Genomic DNA, 27,202 nt, shown 5'->3' with positions numbered 1-27,202 from the left:
AGATACAGATGATAAGAAGGTACAGTATTTGCAGAGAATGTAAAAGATGATAATAAAACCAACCAATAGTTGGTCTGCTTTGGGTTATCATCCTGTGTCAGCAGTTTTAGATAGTGTCAGAGATAAAATACTCCTCTCTGCTGAAGTGAAATGTTCTCCTACCACCTCCCCCTGCCGTCTATGCCCCCACCCCTCCCACCCCCCCACACAAATCTCATATCCCTATACAACACTATAAGTTAAGAAAAAAGGTCACAACAGGAAAATAAAACATAAGTTAGAAAACTTTAACAACACTTTTCATATAAAAGCAGAGTAAAGGCTAAAGAGAGAAGTGAACTTTGAAAATAAAGTTCTAAACCATACCAAAAAGGTTTAAAAACACAGTTATACTATGAAAAGCTGTAAGGAAAGAAGAGAGAAGATAAAAATCAGCTTTTCAAGAAGATCCAAGATTCCAGATGCTTCACAACAAATTCTCAAGCTGGAAAGGATCCTGCAAATGTGGTCCATAGACCGGTGTTGGGGTCTTAAGTAAGTTAGAAAAATCTTAAAAACTGCTCCTTCACCACAAATAGTTTGAGATACTGATTAGACATGCTACTACTCAAGGGAGGAATCTCTTCTCTAGTTAGAGAATGAATAAAAATTTGACTCCTTTGAATTTGAATTCAAAGGAAACCTCCCTAAATTTGGAAAAACCATTTTTAACAATACAGCTTGCTGAATCCAATCCCTTTATCACTCAATTTTCCCCCAGCGCACCACAGTTTCAAAAAAAGTTTGAAACCTCCCTAAATTAGGAAAAGTCATTTCTAACAATACAGCTTGCTGAATCCAATTCCTTTAGCACTCAATTTTCCCCCAGCACACCAGTCTGGCTTCTATCTATCTCCCTCTTTCCATGAGGTCAGTTTTTGGTAAGGCTAAGGGTGTTGTGAAGTCCAGCAGACATTTTCTAGACCTTTCCTCCCACAGCATTTCTGTGGCACAGATGCCCTTGGTCTCTCCTTCCCCCTTAAAACTCTCTTTGTCCTTGAAACAGGGAGTCTCCCGAGTTTTTCTCCTACCTCTCTGATCATTTTCTATCAGTCTTCTTCGCTGGACTGTTTTTCTTTATATTTCCCAGGGATTTGTTCTCAGTTCACTTCCACTGTGGGTGAAGTAAAACACTGGGAGCATGGTGGCCTGGAGCTCAGACCTCAGGGCCAGATGTCCAGGCTCTACCACATATTAGCTCTATGCCCTCAGGTGAGTACCTAAAACACTCTTTGACTCATGAAAGCAAAAAATCGAACTCTCCTTTCAGTGCTGCTATGACAGCTAAGTGAGCTAACAGGTAAAGTACTGAGAACAATATGTAGAATATGATAAAGACTCAATTATACTGATCCATCTTTTTTTTTTTTTTTTGCTAGTATCTGCAAATGGAGAGATCATAGCCCTCAGGCAATATACCATGAATTTGACTGTTTGTGACTTTTGATAAGCAATTAGATCAAGACTGTGTAATCCATCTCGTCCCAGAATGGGAGCTGTTCTGTGCTGTGGCTAAGTGCCATTTAAGGATCCCTTAAAAAGGCAGCAGAATTGACATTCCTCTGTGAAAAGCTTAAAGAATTCACTCCTGAACAGGAGGCTGGACTCACAGTCATTACAAATGAGGCAAGGGAATGACTCAAAGCAGGGCCAAGACTTCCTTCAAAAAGTAATTTAAGTTTCATTTTAACTAACCAATAAGTCCTCAATAAAAACTATACAATTCAAAATCACAAAAGGATGACTTCAATCAGGTAGGAGCTAACACCTACCCCAGCTAAAATAAATGAACTTAGTAAAACACTATAGTATGGCTAACTGTGAACAATATAACTTTCTATTGCAGCTTTAAATATATACTACTTAGGAAATGAAAGCCTATATATTTAATGAGGTTACTAGAAGAACAGGAGTATTATCACCCATGGAGTAGTTAGAGGACAAAGATGCCTACCACAATGGATGGCCTTGATTTAACAACTGGTCTAATTTCCACTGCTCGACATGATAAGCCAATCAGTCATGTCCGCCTCTTTGCGACCTCATGGACTGCAGCACGTGAGGCTTCCCTGTCCATTACCAACTCCCAGAGCTTGCTCAAAGTCATGTCCATCGAGTTGATGATGTCATCCAACCATCTCATCCTCTATTGTCCCCTTCTCCTCCTGCCTTCAGTCTTTCCCAGCATCAGGGTCTTTTCCAATGAGTCAGCTCTTCACATCAGGTGGCCAAAGTATTGGAGCTTCAGCATCAGTCCTTCCAATGACTATTCAGGACTGATTTCCTTTCGGATTGACTGAAGTCACTTCAGTCTTGTCCAACTCTTTGTGGCCCCATGGACTGTAACCTGCTAGGCTCCTGTTCATGGGATTCTCCAGGCAAAAATACTGGAGTGGGCTGTAGTATTTCCTTCCCAGAGATCTTCCTGATTCAGGGACTGAACCTACATCTCTTCTGCCTCCTACACTGGCAGTAGGGCTCTTTACGACTAGTGCCACCTGGGAAGCTACAACTTGTTTACTAGCTTCTAGATGCTTTCTGATTCAAACTGTGTCTCTAGAATTTCAATCCCCAAAACTAAAATTAGTTCAGAACCATAACTGTAAGTTCCCTTGTACCTGTAATTAATTAGAAGGCTGACTCAGTTATTATTGAAAAGTCACCTATAATTCATGATGCATCCAAATGTGGTTTACAACCATGAAGCTACTAACTAATCACAAAAGAAGCCAGAACACATACATGTCTTAACCCTCTAGAGATTATTTGGTTTATTGAAAGACCCTTCCTCCTGGCCCTAAATCTTCCATCCATAGTCAGAAATAAAGCAGGGAGGAGGGTGTACAGCAAATAGAAGAATTTTCTCCACAAAAAAACCACAGAGCATACAAAAATAGCTGAATAAACCACTCTCAAAGTCTGTTTGTCTCTGAAGGGAGCACGCACTATAAAGCCCAGGTATCCAGTCTATCAAGACAGAGGACAGAATATATTTTAGATCAAATATTTGCCCAGCTGATGTTCCCCTAGTTTGAGGAGAAAGAGCCATACTTTTTAAGTATGATCAAAATTCAAACTACACTTCAGATCTAACCAAACAGTCTTATACATGATATCCATAGACTTATTCAGGACAAATAAGCTTAAAATGTGAGAGTTTCCTTCTCACGTGGACCATAAGCAGCTATGGAAACAGAAAATTGCCCTGGGCATTGTGTATGTCTTAATCTCATTAACTAACTCTCTAGCACACAGACACATTGCCGAAACTCAGCTGGAGAGTAGTCTGAGCTTGACAAAGTTTAAGGTAACTTACCCTGACCGTCAGCCTCGGAAGACATTAGACTCCCAGCTATCTGAGGTCTGAGCTATGACAGTCTCATTCATGCCTTACACAATAATATCTTTGATAATTCTCGGTCCCAGCATCTAACTTCACCTCTGAGGTCAACCAGCCTCATCATAGGGGTCAGCAAGCTAACTGATTTAACTTGGGAAAGAATGAAACTAACGCAATTGCAGCAGAAACAGAATGGAAGTGGCATGTGTGAGAAAAAACTAAGAAGCAAAACTGACAGAATCAGATGACTGATTAGATGAAGCTGAGGAAGAAAAATTATGATTGATGCAATATTTCTACTCAGGTGACTCTAAGGAATGACATCGTGAATTGAGACAGGGTTTCTAGGAAGAAGAGCTGGATGGGGTGTAGAAGACACAGAGGTTAATTCCGTTTTGACTCTAATGCACTTATAAAGCATCCAGTTTCAGCAACTGATAAGTATGGGTTAGGAGCTCAGAAGAAAGGTAGAGGCTGACATGCAGCATAAGCCGTGGGTATGGATGTGCTTTCTGAGTAAGGAAATATAGGGGAAGAGACAGGAGTGTGATTCCTGGCATTAAAGAGCTTACCTGGAATGAGGAGATAAGAGACTAACTCAAAGAAATGGCTATGGAGTGACACAAAGCCATACTGAATTTGTATAGAAAGAATTATATACAAAGCAGTATAGAGTCAAGATCTCACTTTAGATTTAACCACAAACTTCAAATGAGAACTTAAAGTTGTCTGGTAGTCCTACTATACTTCCCTGGAATGTTCACACTACCACTCTCTAGAATAATTATTTCACATGCTCTCTTTCCTCTTCAAAACTCCTAGCCACATGTCCCCCTTTTTACCTATCCATCCTTACTCTTAACTGGTAAATGATACTCATATCTCATGGAAAAACTATAACCAATAAATAGAAATGCCTACTATCAAAATCTACCTATCAGACTTCCCTGGTGGTGCAGTGGATAAGAATCCACCTGCCAAGACAGTGGACACGGGTTCCATCACTGGTCTGAGAAGATTCCACATGCCAAGGAGAACCTAAACTTGTATGCCACAACCGCTGAGCCTGCGCTCTAGGGCCAGTGAGCCACAACTGTGGAGCCCACATACCACAGCTACTGAAGCCCCCACGCCTAGAGCCCATGCTCCACAACAAGAGAAGCCACCCCAGTGAGAAGCCTGCAAACCGCAGCGAGGATCTGCCCCCACTCACCGCAACTAGCTGAGCGCCAAAGAACTGGTACTTTCGAACTGTGGTGTTGGAGAAGACTCTTGAGAGTCCCTTGGACTGCAAGGAGATCCAACCAGTCCATCCTAAAGGAGACCAGTCCTGGGTGTTCATTGGAAGGACTGATGCTGAGGCTAAATCTCCAGTAATTTGGCCGCTTGATGTGAAGAACTGACTCACTGGAAAAGACCCTGATGCTGGGAAAGATTGAAGGCAGGAGGAGAAGGGGATGACAGAGGATGAGATGGTTGGATGGCATCACCAACTTGATGGACATGAGTTTGAGTAAACTCTGGAAGTTGGTGATAGACAGGGAGGCCTGGCGTGCTGCAGTCCATGGGGTCAGAAAGAATCAGACATGACTGAGCGACTGAACTGAACACCACGACCAGAGAAAGTCTGCACAAAGCAACAAAAATCCAGTGCAATCAAAAAATAAATAAATAAAAAGCAACTTTTAAAAAAATCTATCCATCTACAGCAGCGGTACTCTCTTCTATACTCTGTCCGTTCCTTCACGACATAATGGATAGTGTGACCTGCTCTCTTCAAAGGCCACCCCTGGAACTTCCAAACTTTAGCCCCTCCAAATCCTCAAAGATTTTGATCCTAATTATCTCTATCACTCTCTCCTATACCAACAATTTCTCCTTTTCCACCAGATCCTTTAACACAGGAGCATGAATCAATATCCCTCATATTTTAAAAAATTAAAAGTAGCAACACCTTACTCCACTCCAGCCATCACCCCCATTTCACTACTTCTCTTTACAGGAGAATTTCTGGAACTAGTTGAACTGTCTAATTCTTCCCCTCACATTTTCTCCAAAACCCTTTCCACTTAAGGCTCTGGTGCCATTGCTACTCCAATGATGTTCTTACCAAAGTCATCAAGGATTCTCTCCATCCTCTCTTACCTGGACTTCTCAGCAGCGTTTGACACAGGGCACATTTCTTCAAGCACTTTGTTCTTGAGGTAATATATGCTCTCCTGCTTTTCTTCCCATCATCCTGGCTGGATTCTCCCTTCTCAGTCTACACTCTGGCATCTCCTCTCTGCCTCACTTCTAAACACTGATGTTGCCCCAGAGCTTGCTCCTTAAACCCCTTCTCTCCACCTACATTATCCACCCAGGTAACCTCCTATAGTCCCACACACATGCTAATACTGATATAGTACTGCTTATATGAGGTGGTATTAGATGTTTATCACACTACTAATATTATATTATTTTCTATTTCTTCCTCCAATAAAATGTAAACTACATCATAAAAGAAGTCTTCCTTGTCTCGTTTAGCTCTGTATCCTCAGGGTCTTCGTCAATTCCTAGCAGATGGCAGGTAGGAGATTGAAAGAATGAAGAGCTAAGTGGAATCAGGAAGTACTTGCTCAACTCTTCCAGCAAAACGCAAAGGACTGTAGCCTCTCAGTAGATAAAGCTGTCCTGAAGATCACTTTTAAGGGGTATGGTGACAATATCAGGTGGTAGAGGAGAATACAGAGGTTATAGATCTCAGAAAATGCAAGCAATAAAAACTTTTTAAGATGAGTATGTTATCTTAGAAGCAAGGACTGTGAGAAGTTCTAAGAGACACAGAGCTTGTGATAAAAGTCTTCCCAAACCAGGCTACACTAAACAGAACAGACTGGAAAGTCCTTTGCAAAAGCACCAGAGGTAGCTCAACTCAGAAAGTTACCATGGATCATCACCCTGTTTTCCACAGGAATCTCTGCTTTCAGTCCAGGGGGTAAAAAAAATTATCTCATTCAAATATAAGGAACAGAAAAGTAATTTGCCTGCCTTCATTGTAAAAATCAAAGATAAAAAATTAATAGATTTTTAGAAATAAAAGTGACCAGAAAAAAGTATTACTACACTGTAGATAAAAGTTGTAACATTATAAAATGAACTAGAAAAAATTGGTAAGAAATCGCATTTAATTTTTTTTAATTAAATAATTAAATAATCTATCTTTAAAAAGAGGTGGCCAGGAAGAAATGTCATGGAAATGGCATAGAAAAGAATTTTAAAGAAACCTGAATTATAAGGTCCACAAGGGAATAACAAATAGAAAACACAGTAAAGATTTAGAAAGTGTTAGTCGATCAGTTGTGTCCGACTCTTTGTGACTCCATGAACTGTAACCCACCAGGCCCCTCTGTCCATGGAATTCTCCAGGCAAGAATACTGGAGTGGGTTGCCATGCCCTCCTCCAGGGGATCTTCCCAACCTAGGGATAGAACCTAAGTCTCCCAGGTTGCAGGCAGATTCTTTACTGTGTGAGCCATCAGGAAAGCCCAAAGATTTAGGAGACAGATGCAGAAGAAAATGAAACAGAAATTAAGAGATTAAAAAAATGCTTGAAAAAAAATAACTGGCATATAGAAGTCAAAATACATCCCATTTGTAATCATTGGTATTCATTGGCATTGAAGAAAATCAAAATAGTGAAACAGAAAAATTCTTACACTGAATTCAACAAATTTTCCAGAATCTAAATATTGAAAATGCTCTGTACTTTCAACTTTTACCCCAAAAGGTCAATTCTAACAAATAGTTGAGTAAAACTTTTCATTTATAAAAACAAAAAAAAAACTGATTTTGTGATTCTGACAAAAAGAAGTCATCAACAACAAAAATCAGGTTTGCATCAGACTTTGGGTACCAATAAATATAACACTGAAAAATAGTGAAAGACACAGACATTCAAGGAAAGAAAGAGTGAGTGAAGGATACTAAATCCAGACATGCTGTCTGAAGACATAAAGGCTGCGGGCTAACAGCTGTGAACATGAAACAATTCAAGGAATATGAACCCTTCCTCAAGACTCTATCTGTTGTGGTGGTTGTTCAATCACTAAGTCATGTCCAACTGTTTGTGACCCCATGGACTGTAGCCCATTGTCCATGCGATTTTCCAGGCAAGAATACAGGGGTGGGTTGCCATTTCCTTCTCCAGGGGATCTTTCTGACACAGGGATTGAACCCGGGTCTCCTGCATTGGCAGGTGGATTATTTGCCATTACTGACTCAGGGAAGTCCCCAGGACTCTACTAGAAGACTAATTTTAGAGCACCAAAAAATGATTGGTTAGAAGGGAAACTTTGGCAAAAAGCCTGGTGAGGAGAATTAAATATATTTAACTGAAGAACTAAGACTAAAACAAAAAATAAGGATAACAAAATAGCATGCAAACATTAAATCTTCTGGCAGCATAGGAAGAACGAAGGACTACAAAATGAGAAAATACAGAGAGAATGGAAAGCAAGTTAACGTGACAAGTTGACATAAAAAAACTCAAGCATATTTAAGGATATTAAATATAAACATTTTTAAAAAGAGAAAACTATTAACTAAAAGTGACTAATGTGTGAGAGGGAGAAGTAAGAGGGAAAGATATTAAAGGGTCATTTTGCTTTCCTGGTGGCTCAGACCATACAAAATCTGCCTGCAATGTGGGAAACCTGGGTTTGATCCCTGGGTTGGGAGGATCCCTTGGAGGAGAGCATGGCAACCCACTCCAGTATTCCTGCCTGGAGAATTCCCATGGACAGAGAAGCCTGGCAGGCTATGGTCCATGGGGTCACAAAGAATCGGACACAACTGAATGACTAAGCACAGCACACAGCACAGCACAGCAGAGAAACTAAAGAAATAAGGAAGTGAGGGCACAAAGGTATTTTTATAAAGGTAATCACTAAAGCAAAACTGCAAGGAGATCAAACCAGTCAATCCTAAAGGAAATCAACACTGAATATGCATTGGAAGGACTGATGCTGAAGCTGAAGAAGCTCCAAAACTTTGGTCACCTGATGTGAAGAGACTATTCATTGGAAAAGACTCTGACGCTGGGAAAGGATAAAGACAAAAGGAGAAGGGGTGGCCGAAGATGAGATATTTAAATAGCATCACCACTCAATGGACATGAATTTGAGCAAACTCCAGGAGATAGTGAAGGACAGAGGAGCCTGGTGTGCTGCAGTTCCTGGGGTTGCAAAGAGTTGGACACAACTCAGTGACAACAATAAAGCAAAACTGTAAACCTTCCTAAATATTAGGAACAATTCTAAATTTTTAAATAAAACAAACCACAGAATAAAAATCTAAACACACGTAAACATAAAATAACAGAACTAATACCAAATATACCGACTATGCCAACACATAAATGGGATATTTATTAAAAGATAAATATTTTCAAATTTTGTCACCTAAAACAAAATCCAACTCTACACTGTAGGAAAGAGACAAAACTAAAACAAAGAATTTTAAACATTGAAAATAAAAGGAAGGACAAAGGAATACCAAGCAGAAGCCAATCAAATGAAATCAGAGGGCAGGACCTTCATATCAGATAAAGGAGAATTTATTCCAAAGAGAAACAAAGAAGAGCATTTGTAACGCTGAAGATTACAATTCACAATGCATATATAATATGTATTAATATCTATCCATGAAATACTGTATTTCATAAGGTGGGAATTAAACAGATATAACTGGAGAAGGAAACGGCAACCCACTCCAATATTCCTGCCTGAGAAATTCCATGGACAAAGGAGCCTGGAGGGCCATAGTGCATGGGGTCACAAAGAGTTGGGCACAACTCAACCACTAAACAAGAATGAAGGAGATATAAAGAAACCTACATAGGATCACACTAATTATAGGATACTTGAATAAACCTTTCTCTGTACAAGACAAACCAAATGAACAAAATAGTATGAATAAAGATTAATTTAAAATATAATTAATAAGCTAGATCTTATACATTTCAACACTATATGCTAATGATAGAAACTCTTTTTGGGAAGGCCCCTGGAATATTAAAGAAAAAAGTTATCATGTATTAGACCACATTAAGACCCAATAAATTTCAATATTTGAAAATATAAAAATCCTCCCTCCTGAACATTTTAAGTGCTCCATCAATTTATCCTTTAATCAAAGGGGAAATTTGGCTAAAATTTCAAGTGCAACATTTTGGGAAAACAAAAATAAAAACACTAAAGACCAAAATTCAGGGGATACTGCTGAAAACATTACTTGGGAGAAAGGCATAACCCTTAACAACTTACCACAATATAAGTGAAAGAGTGAATAAATAAAGCTCTGACTCAAAAAATTAGACAAAGAATATAATAAAATTGAAGATAAAGAACAAAAGAGTAAACATATAAAAACACAACAAATAGTTTGATTCGTGTAATGCACTACAATTCAAACATAATAAATTCAAAATATAAAAATATCATCTACTAACCCAACATTTTCATTTCAGACATTATGAACTGATGCTGAAAAAAAGACTGTTGCCATAAAAACCAGAAGTAACATACACATCTCCTCACCCCCAGTCAAGTGCTCATGTGACTGAAACTTAAGGTAGAAATTACGATGAGCTAGACAATTAGATCATGAAAGATAGTCTGAAAGAAAGTCTGAGATTTTGCTAAATGGGGACAAAAAGCAGAGAATTCCAGGTGGGAAGCTGGCAACAATGGACAGCAAGGAGACTGCAGGCACCTGGAGAAGTCCAAAACAATGTTTACTGGACAAGTGTTGAGTGGCTGATAATAATGAAAAGAATAAATGCACAGAGGTGTAAACATTTAATACATAATTATAGGCATTCTTATGAAAGAGAAAATCTCCTAAAGAGCTAATGAATGCCTGAGACATAAAGATTGCATTTTGAAACTATATGTAATGAAGAAAGCACTTACTGTCAAAAAGAAAACAAGAAGGAAAACTCACATTACCTGGGAAAATTGCCTGTGATGAAAGTAGATATTTCCTGCATTAAAGTAAGCCAGCGAGTAGGTGGGGTTTAAAGAAATTGCTTCTTGATAGTCTCTCATTGCGTTCTGTTGTTGACCCATAAACTCATGAATCACACCACGATTTGTTAAGAATTCTGCTGTACCATTGATCTGCAATATAATAGTAAGAGCAGTTAGCGTCTGGGAATAGTATTTATCTCCGATTTCATGTCTACAAAAATGGACATTATGAAATCTCTTTGTGGGAAGCTAGTGATTTTATAGGGCAGGTAAAACTCCACTAGAGCAAACATTTTGAGAAAGGACTTGGCATGAAGTTGGTTCAATGCCAACATTTTGTTGATTTGGTTGCAATAAAACAAATAATCTTAGTGCTTTACTCAGTTCCTTTGCAAAGAATGGGGCTTAAGAATAGATGCATGAGGAAAAGTTTGTCTGTTTAGCTCTGTCAAGCTGGAGGAGAAATTAAAAAGTTACCATGTTTATTTGTCCTATGCAGTATAGCAATTACCTTTCAGGTCTTTCCTTTATCTGATCTCAAAGATTACAATATCTACCCAAATATACAAAAAAAAAAAAAAAAAAGAATCCAAAATTGAGAAGACAAAAGGAAGATTTTCTGTCTTTGAATTTATTTGCCATTTCACTACAGAAAAAGCTGGGGATTTACATTATTCCTTCTTTAGTTCCTTCAAAGCCAGAAGATTATTTTATTTTTTAATTATAAAATAATATTGATGTATCATGAAGCTATAAATTTGCATGTACTAAGAGGAATCAACTAAGAGAAATGTATTTTCAAAATTTTAAATACATTTAGGTTATAAAACTGGCAAGCTATAATAACTCTTTATTCTGCGAAACTCCTGGGGGAAAAAATACAAATATTATTTTTTCTACAAGTCACTTTTAAAAGGCGACAGAGGACTTCTTACTTCATCTTATTCACTGATGACATTAATTTACACTAATGATAAATATAATATAAGTGGATTTTTACCTTTATGGCAGCATTTATATCCTGAAATGCAGCAAAATTATCACCCATCTGAAGACAGACCACAGCTCTTCCTTCATAGGCTAGGTAGCTCTTTGGATCAACTTCCATAGCAATGGTAAAGTGGTTCCAAGCTTTCTGGAATTTTCCTTGGGCCTAAAATAATTTTCCATTTACACCAAGTAGGAAATTGTCCATATCATGACAAATGTTTATGATTCTAACTTAAATAAAGTCTTTTAGTAAGGGTATATTTATACTGTGCTAAATCTAAGATATTTTAAACAAGGAAGTAGGCTGTACTGTGAGTACATTCAAATGACTGATTCCCCTGAGTATTTATGCTGAAATTTTAATTAGTTGAAATACTGATAATCAGAACCATGTCTTAGACGGGTTTTCAACAACATAAAATCTTGACCACCATGGGAAACACCAATGCTTCTGACAATCACTACCAAATTTACATTGAGTTCTGCAAGCTCAGTTGGTAAAGGATCCACCTGCAATGCAGGGGACCCCGGTTCGATTCCTGGGTTGGGAAGATCTGCTGGAGAAGGGATAGGCTACCCACTCTAGTATTCTTGGGCTTCCCTTGTGGCTCAGCTGGTAAAGAATCCACCTGCAAAGTGGGAGAGTTGGATTTGACCCCTGGCTTGGGAAGATCCCCTGGAGAAGGGAAAGGCTACCCACTCCAGTATTCTGGCCTAGAGAATTCCATGGACTGCATAGTCCATGGGATAGCAAAGAGATGGACACGACTGAGCAACTTTCACTTTCACTGCACACACAGGCAGGAATCGTTTATTTGCTTGGCATTGAAACTCTAGTTATACATATTATACATAACAAAATAAATATGTGCTCAATAATTAAATAAACTAATGGTATAAAGTGAAAATGTATAAATTGTACAGCCCATGGAATTCTCCAGGCCAGAATACTGGAGTGGGTAGCCTTTCCCTTCTCCAGGGGATCTTCCAAACCCAGTATCGAACCCAAGTCTCCAGCATTGCAGGTGGATTCTTTACCAGCTGAGCCACAGGGAAGCCCATAATGGTATAAAACATAACTGTTAAAATTCACCAGTGTCTGGCATTTTAGGATCACTATACACATTCCATGAAAAATGCATACAAATCAATCAAGCAGGTATTTATACCAACCTTAGTACCAACTGGAAAAAAAGAGAGAAGGTTAGGAGAGGGACACTGTTAGCAGAAAGATGTCAGAGTATTTCCTAGAGAAGACCAGTTGGCAACTAAATAAATCATCACAGAAAGGCAGTGAGTTGATAAATTCAGCACAGCCCAGGGCCTGTCTTTATTCCTGTGGGCTCAAAAACCCAACTTGCCAGTCTCAGAAGCTGACTCTCACATAAACCAATTGACTCTTGAATAAAACTAATCCAAAATAGAACTTAGAGTCAACTAGACACTGTCTTTAACCAGTAAACTTCTCCCTCACAGTAAATAATGTGAAAATCAATGTCACCATCACAAGTTCATTTGATAAACAAGGAATTGAACTTGTCTGGTCCTGACAACATCTGTTCTGCTCACTTCACGTCTCTAGTGCTAAGTGCGTAAAAGGGGAATCTGTTTCATATTTATCTAAAAAATGGTCACTCGTGGCCCTAAACAGGATTTGATGGGTTTTTCTAGCTCTCATTTTTCCATCCTTCCTTTCCTGATTCAATTCTTCCTCATACTGACGAGTTCCTTCAGGTTGACATACACCCAGTGAGATCTTCATAAAATACAGATCTGATGTCAGTGCTCTGGTGAGTGATATTCACATGTTTAACTGACCTAGACCAGTTAAAATGACCTTCACCTCAAGTCATTACTCAGTTCTGCAGTCTTACCCCACATTACTCTCACCTTGTCCATAACATTCTGCCTCCCTTAAGCCTTCTGTCTCTTTCTCACCAAATGAGCTGGTCCCTCTCTGTGGAACACGGTGTTCTAAGCCCCAACTCCTACTTCTAATTACTAGTTTTTCATACCTCAATTTAAATGTTAATTTCTCAAAAAGTCTTTCCTCATCCCCTCAAACAAAGCTAGGTTTCCTTCATATGTTCAGTTCAGCTCAGTTCAGTTCAGTCACTCAGTTGTGTCCGACTCTTTGTGACCCCATGAATCGCAGCACGCCAGGCCTCCCTGTTCATCACCATCTCCCAGAGTTCACTCAGACTCATGTCCATCGAGTCCGTGATGCCATCCAGCCATCTCATCCTCAGTCGTCCCTTTCTCCTACTGCCCTCAATCCCTCCCAGCATCAGAGTCTTTTCCAATGAGTCAACTCTTAGCAAAGAGCAATATTGCATAGGAACCTGGAATGTCAGGTCCATGAATCAAGCCAAATTGGAAGTGGTCAAACAAGAGATGGCAAAGATGAACATTGACATTCTAGGAATCAGCAAACTAAAATGGACTGGAATGGATGAATTTAACTCAGATGACCATTATATCTACTATTGTGGGCAGGAATTTCTCAGAAGAAATGGAGTAGCCATCATGGTCAACAAAAGAGTCCAAAATGCAGTACTTGGATGCAATCTAAAAAACGACAGAATGATCTCTGTTCATCTCCAAGGCAAACCATTCAATATCACAGTTATCCAAGTCTATGCCCCAACCAGTAATGCTGAAGAAGCTGAAGTTGAACAGTTTTATGAAGACCTACAAGACCTTTTAGAACTAACACCCGATTTTTTGATTGGGTCGTTTATTTTCTGGAGTTGAGCTGCATAAGTTGCTTGTATATTTTTGAGATTAGTTGTTTGTCAGTTGCTTCATTTGCTATTATTTTCTCCCATTCAGAAGGCTGTCTTTTCACCTTGCTTATATTTTCCTTTGTTGTGCAGAAGCTTTTAATTTTAATTAGATCCCATTTGTTTATTTTTGCTTTTATTTCCAGAATTCTGGGAGGTGGATCATAGAGGATCCTGCTGTGATTTATGTTGGAGAGTGTTTTGCCTATGTTCTCCTCTAGGAGTTTTATAGTTTCTGATCTTACATTTAGATCTTTAATCCATTTTGAGTTTATTTTTGTGTGCGGTGTTAGAAAGTGATCTAGTTTCATTCTTTTACAAGTGGTTGACCAGTTTTCCCAGCACCACTTGTTAAAGAGATTGTCTTTACTCCATTGTATATTCTTGCCTCCTTTGTCAAAGATAAGGTGTCCATATGTGTGTGGATTTATCTCTGGGCTTTCCATTTTGTTCCATTGATCTATATGTCTGTCCATCAGCAGATGAATGGATAAGAAAGCTGTGGTACATATACACAATGGAGTATTACTCAGCCGTTAAAAAGAATTCATTTGAATCAGTTCTGATGAGATGGATGAAACTGGAGCCGATTATACAGAGTGAACTAAGCCAGAAAGAAAAACACCAATACAGTATACTAACACATATATACGGAATTTAGGAAGATGGCAATGACGACCCTGTATGCAAGACAGGGAAAGAGACACAGATGTGTATAATGGACTTTTGGACTCAGAGGGAGAGGGAGAGGGTGGGATGACTTGGGAGAATGACATTCTAACATGTATACTATCATGTGAATTGAATCCCCAGTCTATGTCTGACGCAGGATGCAGCATGCTTGGGGCTGGTGCATGGGGATGACCCAGAAAGATGTTATGGGGAGGGAGGTGGGAGGGGGGTTCATGTTTGGGAATGCATGTAAGAATTAAAGATTTTAAAATTTAAAAAATAAAAAAAATAAAATAAAAATAAAAATTAAAATTTAAAAAAAAAAAAAAGAACTAACACCCAAAAAAGATGTCCTTTTCATTATAGGGGACTGGAATGCAAAAGTAGGAAGTCAAGAAACACCTGGAGTAACGGGCAAATTTGGCCTTGGAATGCAGAATGAAGCAGGGCAAAGACTAATGGAGTTTTGCCAAGAAAACGCACTGGTCATAGCAAACACCCTCGTCCAACAATACAAGAGAAGACTCTACACATGGACATCACCAGATTGAAATCAGATTGATTATATTCTTTGCAGCCAAAGATGGAGAAGCTGTATACAGTCAGTAAAAACAAGACCAGGAGCTGACTGTGGCTCAGATCATAAACTCCTTTTTACCAAATTCAGACTTAAATTGAAGAAAGTAGGGAAGACCGCTAGACCATTCAGGTATGACCTAAATCAAATCCCTTATGATTATACAGTGGAAGTGAGAAATAGATTGAAGGGCCTAGATCTGATAGATAGAGTGCCTGATGAACTATGGAATGAGGTTCATGACACTGTACAGGAGACAGGGATCAAGACCATCCCCATGGAAAAGAAATGCAAAAAAGCAAAATGGCTGTCCGGGGAGGCCTTACAAATAGCTGTGAAAAGGAGAGAGGCAAGGGGCAAAGGAGAAAAGGAAAGATATAAGCATCTGAATGCAGAGTTCCAAAGAATAGCAAGAAGAGATAAGAAAGCCTTCTTCAGCGATCAATGCAAAGAAATCGAGGAAAACAACAGAATGGGAAAGACTAGAGATCTCTTCAAGAAAATTCGAGATACCAAGGGAACATTTCATGCAAAGATGGGCTCGACAAAGGACAGAAATGGTCTGGACCTAACAGAAGCAGAAGATATTAAGAGGAGGTAGCAAGAATACACGGAAGAACTGTACAGAGAAGATCTTCATGACCCAGATAATCATGATGATGTGATTCCTTCGTATAAACTGTACTAAAACTCATCCTTTTTTTTTGTACTTATCCTGAGTATAATTAAGTAATTATTCATGTGCCAGCTTGATGCTTATCCCTTCAATAGGTAGTAAACTCTACAAGAAGAACCCAGTGTCTTTTCACCGCTCTAGCCCTAGGCCTAGATCAGTCCCTGTCCTATACTAGATGCCCAGCAAATGCAATGAACGATGACATTAACACATTCCTTTTGATTGCAGTCAGTTTTAGCTGTTTGGGAGTCACCCTGTCTCCAAATTGACTTTGCAAGTTTCTACTGTGATCAAACAATGGCTAATTTCATGTTTAACTCTCAGAAGGCAATCTTATTTCCCTTACTAATCAGTTCTTAGGCATACCTCACTATAACCAAGCCACAGCCACCTCCTAGTCTTAGATCAGCCAAATTCATTTATTTTTTAAATGAAAAAAAAAAAAAAAAAAACCTCGACTTTAAAAGACATTGTAGATGTCCATCAGCAGACGAATGGATAAGAAAGCTGTGGTACATATACACAATGAGTATTACTTAGCCATTAAAAATAATACATTTGAATCAGTTCTAACGAGGTGGATGAAACTGGAGCCTATTATACAGAGTGAAGTAAGCCAGAATGGAAAACACCAATACAGTATACTAATGCATATATATGGAATTTAGAAAGATGGTAATGATAACCCTGTACGCAAAACAGCAAAAGAGACACAAATGTATAGAACAGTCTTTTGGACTCTGTTGGAGAGGGCGAGGGTGGGATGATTTGGGAGAATGGCATTGAAACATGTGTAATATCATATGTGAAACGAATTGCCAGTCCAGGTTCGATGCATGATACAGGATACTCGGGGCTGGTGCACTGGGATGACCCAGAGGGATGGTACGGGGAGGGAGGTGGGAGCGGGGTTCAGGATGGGGAACACATGTACACCCATGGTGGATTCATGTTGATGTATGGCAAAACCAATACAATATTGTAAAGTAATTAGCCTCCAATTAAAATAAATAAATTTATATTAAAAAAATAAAAGACAATGTTAATAGGAATTTCTGTAAATTACAATAATTTAAACATACTTTTGCCCATTGTTTAATTTTTTTAATAATAAAAGGCACAAAAAGATTACTCCTTTCCTTTTCACGGAAAATATAACACATCTAGCACTTTCTTCCAAGAATATCACTCCGTATTTTGTAGTGCGCGTAGCTCAGTGGGCGTATGGGTCAGGTCAGTGTCCCAGAAATCACTCAGAGACACGCTTGATAACACAAAGAACAACACTCTTCCAACTAGCTGGAAGGACACATGTCTATTCTCTTGGCTTCCAGTGTGTTCTAATTCACTGCCATTTGGAAGATGACCTGAGTTCAGAAGTCCCTATATAGTGCTTGTCTGGTCCATCGCATGGGTCATGTCATTACATTGTCTATTCCCTTTAGCTTTTCACTAATTTAACAGGATAAAACCTATGGAGCCTAGGTATAACTAGTGAAATAAATTTTAACCAGCTTTTTATATGTGAAACTCACTGGGAAAGTCTTCATAGTTGTCTGTAAGAGTGGTATGTATAACGGGGTGAGGTAGAAAGAGGTGCAGCAGGCAATAAGGCAACTCAAGTTCACAAGATCCTCATCTCACTATCACACCAGGTTCCTGGGTATGCTTCCCAGGCAGCCTCCCTGTAACTCATCAAACCCCTGCTTCCCACTGACACTGTGAATACTAATAAGAAGATAAAGGTAAAATGTTCACAGTGAGAGAAGCATTGTATATAACCAGCACCAATGAAAGGTCAAACATAACCTCTTTCTTGTCCAAAAGGTGCTTTCGTGGTCCAAACTGTTGTCATACGATATTACCTGCAAATTATAGCCTAAACAAATTCTGGCTTTTGTATAGGCTGGATTAAAATGCAGTGCTTTCAGAAAGTCCTTCTGTGCTTGCTTGGTGGCCTCCTCATGTCCATATTCCATGTAAGAATTTCCCCGTCCAATGTAAGCATCCAGAAAACGTGGATCAATTTTAACAGCCCAGGTGAAGAAGTTGACAGCTTCTTCAAATTCTTTATTCCTGAAAAGAAATGAAAATATTAATGCTTTCTGGTGAATTATCTAAGTGCTTTCCTGTATATAATCTTTACATACAGGAATGCATTAACCCTTTAAAAAAACTTTAATTTTTATTAACATATGAACTATCATAAGAACTATTGCCATGGAGAAGAAAATGGCAACCCACTCCAGTATTCTTGCCTGGAGAATCCCATGGACAAAGGAGCCTGGCAGGGGGTCTCAAGAGTCCATGGGGTCTCAAGAGTCTGACATGACTTAACGACTAAACTACCACCACCACCAAGAACTATTGCCATATGACCTAAGGCAGTCTGATGGGGTTCTTTGAAGATATTGCTAGAAGGACAGAGGGGAAGTAAGAGCCTTCTTTATAGCAGAATACATTGAGATGATATTCTAGAGTTCTTTTTTCAGAATTATAAAAATCTGAATGGCATTCTTGAACACATTTACAACAGTTATCTGTGGACAGCATAGAAAAACATACTATTATTAATAAAATATACCATTTAAATCAGATTAAAATAAATTCATTGTTATATATTATGTCCTTTATAATGAAAGGAGCTCAACTTTTTGTCACACAGGAATTTTTACTTCAGTACTTCTGTAAAGGCAGCTCATTTCATTTTGGACACCAAAAGAGGAGGGGAGAAAAAGAGGTGAAATGCATTTTATTATTAACTTGTGAATATATGTGACTAAATGATAACTCTGTCTCTCTATCTTCCTGTGGGTTAGGTGAGGGTTGTTGAAGTAATCAAACATTTATCCATGGGTATATAAAGTCACTTTGCCATTTCACATGCAAATCTAATAACTATTTTTAATTTCAATTAATATGGAGAGTTTGCTGCTACTGCTAAGTCACTTCAATCATGTCCGACTCTGTGCGATCCCATAGACGGCAGCCCACCGGGCTACCCCGTCCCTGGGATTCTCCAGGCAAGAACACTGGACTGGGTTGCCATTTCCTTCTCCAACGCATGAAAGTGAAAAGTGAAAGTGAAGTTGCTCAGTCGTGTCCAACCCTCAGCGATCCCATGGACTGCAGCCTTCCAGGCTCCTCCGTCCATGAGATTTTCCAGGCAAGAGTACTGGAATGGGGTGCCATGGAATTTTTTACTAGAATAAAGGAGCTAACACTGAGTAACTACTTACTCACCAGATACTGTGCTGAGTGCTTTACATATACTATTTCACTTAATTCTTCCAACACTTCTGTAAGCTTGTTATAATTTTTTTTATATTTTATAGATTAAAAGAATATCATGACTCAGAAAAGTTTGCACATATTAAATAACATAGTAGATAGCATGCTAAGATTGCACAGAGCAAATATGTGGGGTTCAAACCCAGGTGAGTCAGACTCCAAAATCCATGGTTTCCCACAAGTCATCCCTACCCACATTCTTCACCTTTAACATACTTGTAGCTGGCACACAAGAGCCGGTGTGGTGACCTCTCAACAGCGCAGTCAGAAGAAAGGCTTGGAATTCAAAACTAAGCCTGAACATATAAATTAATACTAATTTTTCAAAACTGCTAGAAGGACCAAATGACAGCATGTGAAAAACCCTTAGCACAGAGACCCTCACCCAATAAAGATTATTTTCCTCTTTCCATTCTTTTCACTACTTCTCAAAAAGTTTTCAAACTTTAACAAGATGCATCGCTTGCTTTTCTAACGTTTCCTTTATAAAAATACATGGAATCCAGGGTAACTGTTCTAGAAACTATCATCTCCTAGATATCACTCAACATTATCTCTTAAAATACAGTTTCTCAAACCTCAGCCCTTCCTTCACGACAGTTGCCCTGTGTCCCAACTATACCTATCATTTATTGAGTACTTCTCTTTAAGTCACTTTTTTACTTAAGTAAATCTATTTTTAAAAATAACTTCAATACCACAAGTACAAAATCAATATCTCATGCATAAACAGAAGGCAACCATAAACATAAATAAATATTGGAGCTGGATAATACAGTTTGCAGAAAACTAAACCTAAGAGCTGTACCATCTATCATGAAGTGTGGGGAAGATGCTAAAGACGAACTCTTCGCTGAGACTTTCTCCTTGATGTGTTCAGAAGGTTTGAAAGAATTCACTTCGAAACTGAAAAGCAATCCAGTTTCCCATAATGTGATTCAATTTTTTTGAATGCTTGTGCATGCCATGAAAAATAATAGAGGTGCTGATGATTGCCCCATGCCAGAGTCGGACACGACTGAAGCGACTTAGCAGAGTCCAAAAGTGTGCACCAAGTGTTGTGCCAGAAGATGACAAAAGAGTCAACAGGAAAGCACCAGGAGAGCTTGACATTACAAACAGGAGACAGTTAACACTCCTGGATATGAGACAGCTGGTATCTTCTGGGTTCACTCTGTGGATTCTCACAAAGAAAACATGGCTCCGCTCCCTCAAGCAGTTTAGAGTGAAACTCTCCTCCTCTTTCCTGATAACTGGCACTATTTGAGAAGTAAAAGTTCACTGAATACAAGGTTACAATGCTTGTAGCCACTTTCTCACTGTATTACAGAAATAACTCTAGCCTAGATAATGAACAAAGAATAACTACACAGTAGTAATTTGCATTTCTATATAAAATGCATTTAGCTGATAGGTTTTTAACAGCCACTGCTTCCCTGGTGGCTCAGACGGTAAAGAATCTGCCTTCAAGGCAGAAGACCTGCGTTCAGTTTCTGGGTCTGGAAGATCCCCTAAAGGAGGGCAAGGCAACCAACTCCAGTATTCTTGCCTGGAGACTCCCCATGGACAGAGGAGCCTGGTGGGCCACAGTACATGGGGTTGCAAAGAGTCGGACACGTTTGAGCAACTAACACTTGAACTCTTCACTTTCATTTCTGTCTCTGGGTAGTGAGCTATTTATTTATAATGCATACCTACGGTGACCATGTAAATGGAAATTTCCAGGGCAACCCAGTTCTCTCATATTCTTCCCACAAATCACTGAAATGTTTCTAGTATGCTTACATCCAAATTGTATCATACACATTGCTTCCCTCTTACCCAGAGGGAAATTTAAAATCCTTTGTGAGTACATATGCCAATATGTAGTTTACAAAACATTTCACCCTTTAAATCGTCAAACCAATTTTAAAAGAAAAAATGAGGCAATGAATTGAAGTTATTTTTCGACACACATCTAGTTATCAGCACTAATGTTTAACAAACATCTAGTCTATTCAGACTAAGTAAACAATCATTAAACCTTAAACCTGGGGAGGGACCTTGAAAGGCACCTAGCAACCTCTTCAAAGCTGATAATATCTAAAAATCAAGTCCAGAGGAGGTGATGGAGCCAAAGCTAGAGACGCCACCCCCAGCCCCTTACACCAGTAGGAAATAACATAGACCCAGCAACTTCATTTTTCTGGAGATGGGTATGTCACACAATGTCCTGTAGATTAGGGCTGCTGTTAAATAATCACATGGCAGTTTAAAAATGGAAAAACGTGGCAGAGTGTCTGTTATATCAGGGTGCACAATCACTGGCACATAAACTGTTAAAACATCAATCACACAAACACAAAACTATGTTAGCTTTTCTAAAATAAAAAGTGTCTCTGTAAATCTAAAATAACGTGATCACCGAAGGAAGGTGTGTGACTCTCATTATGGTGTCTACTAACTAAGGACCAGGTGCTGAGCTGGCAGGCTAGGCCACAGACACCAAGGCCCACCGCGCTTTCCAAATGAATCATATACGTGACCAGATGTGCCCTACTGGGTTGTACAAATAAATCATAAATACCTCCCCAAACTAAAGAATGTGGCCTGCAGAGTCGAAGATTCAGAAATATTTTATGCAAATATAAGAAGAGTGAAATAAATGTGCTGAAGTAAAAAGTGGAGAGAATATGTAACTCTGAGCCATCAGGCTCTCCTTCTGTGACTTTTTTTTTTTTTTTTTAATCTTAAGGTGGCTTTCTCAAAGAGATCTAAAAATTAACTCTACCATAATACTCTCAGTGACCCAATTGGGCAACAAGTAGGATATTCAGCCTAAGGAATGTTGTCTCCTAGCAACCACAAGAGTGAGAACCAGAGATATACAAAGGCACACTTCAAAAGTCTGCAACCCCACGAGTTCAAAGATCAAAGCCCTAAAGTTTACACATTTATTCCTTTTTAAAATTTTTCCAAATGGGAGAATTTTTACTTTCTCTACTATGAAACATCAATAGTGAATCTCATTATTTACAAACCATGCTGCTGAAGTCATTAGCATGTTATAGCTCAACTTGAAAAGCAAAAATATTTTTCTTGAAATAAATATAACTGATCACTAAATATTCCTTATTGTTAAATTTAGTAAAACTGTTAAAATACATGGAATTGGGATGCTGAGTTATCAGAATTTTACTGTTGATTTAATTCTACTTTTATTAAAAGACAATAGAGATTCTGGTGGGATGATGAAAGTTGGTTATTTGGAATTGCAAAGCAGTTTCAGCTTAAGGAGGCCCTACCATATATACCCAGTGATTACATTTCATAAAGGAGATCAGGACCTGACACACAGAAAAATTTACTGACTCTAACAGTTGCAAAATACAGGAATCCTGAGAAAATTTTGGTGTCTGGTTTTGGTTTTAAGAGAATTCAGTGACCTCAGACATTTCCGGTCTCCACTCACCCACCAAAACAAACACATCAGTCATTATTATTCCATTTTTTTTAAGAATGACAATTACTTAAAGAGATGAATTGTACAAAGATGCTGTATTAAAATAGCCAATGATGTGACTATGTTTTTTGCCTGTATAAATTTAAAGGTCTGAGACCAGTTTGGGCCTTTTAACCAAATATACCTTTACAAGCTCCAATAATTATACTACCATAGTCATAAAATGGAAAAAATATAACTCTCATAGAGAAACCATACCTGTACTAGTTATGTCCCCAAAGAGGGGAAAAAAGAATGTTAGTTTTCTAAGTAATTCAAACTATGTCCTATTGCCTAAATTGTATATTTACAGAGTCTACTTGCTATGCTAATTTTCTCATCCAAGTAACTGCTATTATTTCACTCATGAAAAATGCTGTAAACTATTACTTAACTAAATACATTCTATTTCACATTAAAATGTGAAATTCATGAGCTGAATTTCTATGCTTTTAAAAGTAAAATGTCCAGAAATTAATTTTTTATATCAAATGTATGGGTAGAAATGTAAGCTACAAATTATAGCTAGCAAAATCAATCTAATATTATTTCAGAGTAAATTTTAAACTGATTTTCTATATTTTAGCCTTATGTTACTATGCTTTTCTCCTCTTCTATAATTTACTTATTTTTCACAATAATACCAGAAACAAGTAATGTATTTTAAGTAATGTATTTTTTGTAGATTTCATTATATTTTATAGATATTTACTGGTATATTTTAATTAGTTTTAGTTTAGAAGTGCTTTTTAAAGGTAAAATTTTCTTGAAAATATTTTACTAAATCAACCTCTCTTCGAGGAAACAGACTTTTAAAAAGTTAGCTCCATTTAATGAACAAAGTTAATTATTCTATTCTTAGATATTTTAAGCTATTCATTATTTCATTCTGTGTTATTACCAAGGTCCTTTCCAATAAGTGGACCTGAATCATATGGATACCCCCAATGCTATCAGCAGGCATTTACTTTACTTGCTGATTTGGCTAAAATAGTTTGAGAAACTTAGGTGTGGTTCCCACTTCCATACAGTGATTCTCGGTGTCTCTTGCCATGTTTGTACTCTGTCATTTCCACAATATTCTCCTCTGTTTCTCCTATTATAAATCTGCGGGTCCCACTTGCTCTCACTTCTACGTCAGTTGCACTCCATACCTGTGATAGCACATAGCAGTAGCTTGACATAGGCTCACATTAGTCTTGCTTATCAATGCAGCTTGTTTAAAATCCTGAAAAAGTTTTACAAATTTTTGTTAATTTTACCACATTATCTTTTGGGTTTTCATAAACTTCCTAACTTTGATTCTACCACAAATAAATTTTACACAAGCCTTAAAATATACATCTTCTTTAAAACCTTATGTTTTCCTTTTAGTATCACATGAGAATACTATAACCCAATACAGAATTCCATAACCAAAAACTCACTCAGAACCTTGCACTACTGTCTCCACTCTTCCTGTGGTTTTGCCTGGTATTGTCATGAGGTATCACACTTACTTTCTTTTTCATTGTTTTTTTTTCCCCCCACTGAACACAACCAGAGACTTCTGTATCCAGACAGAAATAGAAATTTGCCTGCATCTAAGTACTACATTTTGGACTCTTTTGTTGACCATGATGGCTACTCCATTTCTTCTAAGGGATTCCTGCCCACAGTAGTAGATATAATGGTCATCTGAGGTAAATTCACCCATTCCAGTCCATTTTAGTTTGCTTATTCCTAGAATGTTGACATTCACTCTTGCCATCTCCTGTTTGACCACCTCCAATTTGCCTTAATTCATGGGCCTGACATTCCAGGTTCCTATGCAATAGAGGGCATCAACTCCAAGCTAGTGAGATGCAAAATATTCCCTGGACATTTACCCCTTCATAAAATTTCTGCCACTCAGTGTCAAATTGGTTGACAGAAACGCGCAGCCATCTCGCTTTCTCCTGAATCTGCCCATGTTGACAGGCTTAGAAAGTTTTCAAGAAAATGTTTTCTTCCTGAGGAGAATACCACTAAACTGAAACAAATAAAATGTTTAAATAAATGTCTACATATCGAAAGACCATGTCAACGGCAATGAGACTTACATGTATAGGCATGTGTGAAAGTGAAAGTGAAGTTGTTCAGTCATGTCCGACTCTTTGCAACCCCATGGACTGTAGCCTACCAGGATCCTCCATCCGTGGGATTTCCCAGGCAAGAGTACTAGAGTGGGTTGCCATTTCCTTCTCCAAGGGTTCTTCCCGACCCAGGGATTGAACCCGGGTCTCCTGCATTGTAGGCAAATGCTTTACCATCTGAGCCACCAGGGAAGTCCTAGGTATGTCCATAGGTATGTGTACATATATACATAAATAATGTGGGATACCGATTGATTTCAATGCTTGCCATAATGTGGGATTATGGAATAATATCCCATAATTTGGGAACTCAAAAAATAAGAGTTCAACACCTGTGAAGGAATAAAAATGGAATAAACAAAGGAATAAAAAATAAAAATGACTCTGCTTTTTCCCAGAGGACTGCTTCAGCAAGAATCTTCTGGGCAGTTTTGGTTACGAACTAACTTGACCAAGCTAGACTGTGGGGAGGACCCTAACCTCCTGTGGAGTGACTAAAGGAAATTTTAGTTTCCAGACTCCCTTCCCACTCTCAGAAGGCTGGGTAAGAGCACTCTAAAGTCTTAAAAGCTAAGCATCAGACTTCTGGTTTCCCCTTCACTAGAGAGAACTCAACCATGAGGATAATCTCCCTCCTCCCTCTGTTCCTCCATCATCTTCCCCTCTCCCTTCTCCTTCCACAAAGCTGGCTGTTTAATGGGGGTAGAATAAGTTCTCTGCTAATACCAGGGATGGAAGAGGGAGCAGTAGTGTCAAACTGAACCCTCTGGGACGCTACTATAGGAGAAGGGTATCAGTCCAGACCCATCTGAGAATATGAACTCCCCACTTAGACTTCTGAAGCGTATTTTGATGCTACATGGAATTATTTGGAAGAAAATAAGAAATTTATTGTCTAGAGAAATATAATCTAATGAAATATGCTACCAGGTGTTTCCCACTAAGAGGATTTTCTTTTTCTTTTTTGCTGAAATGAAGTCAAACTTACAACTGTAATTGAGATTTCATTACAAACCTTCCCGTTAATTTGGCCTAACAATTCCAGTTCAAATGCCACACTCTATTTCCTGGGTTCTTATGAAGGGCACACAACTATCAATTAACTAATACATTTTCAGCTCTCATCCTACTTGATCTCTCTGTTAATCAGTCATTCCCACTAAGAATGTTTCCCTGTGTAGGTTTTCTGACTCTGCTCTCTCTAGGTTCTGCATTTAGCCCTCTTATTATTCAGTCATGTATTTCTTCATTGGTCTGCCTCAGCAATCATCTTTTTTAATATTCCAAATGAATTTTTAAAATTTACACAGGGGAACAACTTTTTTTTGCCTTTAATTGCAGGCATATCTTGTTTTATTGAGCTTCGCAGATACTGCACTTACAAATTGTGCAATCTTGCCTCAAACAAGTCTACTGGCACCATTTTTTCAACAGCATTTGTTCAGTTCATGTCTCTGTATCATATTCTGGTAATTCTCATAATATTTCAAACATTTTCATCATTATTGTAGTTGTTATGGTAGTTTGTGATCCTCAATGATCCTTGATGTTACTACTGCAAAAAGATTGCAACTAACTGAAGGCTCAGATGATGGTCAACAGTTTTTATTAATAAGGTACTTTTTAACTAAGATAGGCCCATTTTTAAGACATAACGCTATTGCACACTTAATAGACTACAGCATTGTACAAACATAACTTTTATACGCACTTTTATGTGAAACAAAACAATTAATGGGAGTCACTTTATCGCTGTTTGCTTTATTGCTGTGGTCTGGAACCAAACCTACAATATCTCCAAGGCAAACCTGTAGTGTTTGCAGGGCATGTTTTTTTCCCCAGTCTTTTTACTTTTACCCTTCTTTATCTTATACGTAAAGTCTGTTTCTTGCAGCCAGAATACCGTTGGGGCTTTTCAAAAATTCTAATCTAACATCCTCACTGTTGCAATTGGGGTATTTGGAGAATTTCCATTTAATGTAACTGCTGAAAAGGTTGAATTTAGGTCGACCATTTATTGTCTGTTCTCTGCTGGTCTCCTCTGTTTCTGTTCCTTTGTGTTCTCTTTCCAGACTTATCTGGGATTATTTTAATTTTTTAATATTCCATTTTAATTAATCTACTCTTTTTGACTGCGGAGGTCACATGTGAGAAGAAACCTGGAATAAAAGGTCATGAACCATATACAGATCAATAGGAGGAGTGTTTTCCACATAGGGAATAGCTTGT

The 27,202-nt window shown here is 38.3% G+C and overlaps 1 protein-coding gene across 1 annotated transcript in view; it reads right to left on the bottom strand.

The window, feature by feature from the left end:
- TTC6 (tetratricopeptide repeat domain 6) overlaps positions 1 to 27,202 on the bottom strand; it is a 244,409-nt gene that overhangs the window by 12,133 nt on the left and 205,074 nt on the right. The window contains exons 27-30 of the mRNA XM_060401450.1: positions 24,014 to 24,087; positions 17,953 to 18,163; positions 11,390 to 11,542; positions 10,369 to 10,539 (exon numbers count right to left, since the gene is read on the bottom strand). Coding sequence (XP_060257433.1) covers positions 10,369 to 10,539; positions 11,390 to 11,542; positions 17,953 to 18,163; positions 24,014 to 24,087 — 609 coding nt within the window. The remainder of the gene's footprint in view (positions 1 to 10,368; positions 10,540 to 11,389; positions 11,543 to 17,952; positions 18,164 to 24,013; positions 24,088 to 27,202) is intronic.

The sequence above is a fragment of the Ovis aries genome, chromosome 18 (genome assembly GCF_016772045.2).
Source record: "Ovis aries strain OAR_USU_Benz2616 breed Rambouillet chromosome 18, ARS-UI_Ramb_v3.0, whole genome shotgun sequence".
In the NCBI taxonomy this organism is placed as follows: domain Eukaryota; kingdom Metazoa; phylum Chordata; class Mammalia; order Artiodactyla; family Bovidae; genus Ovis; species Ovis aries.
This window is presented reverse-complemented; position numbering and strand designations above follow the sequence as displayed.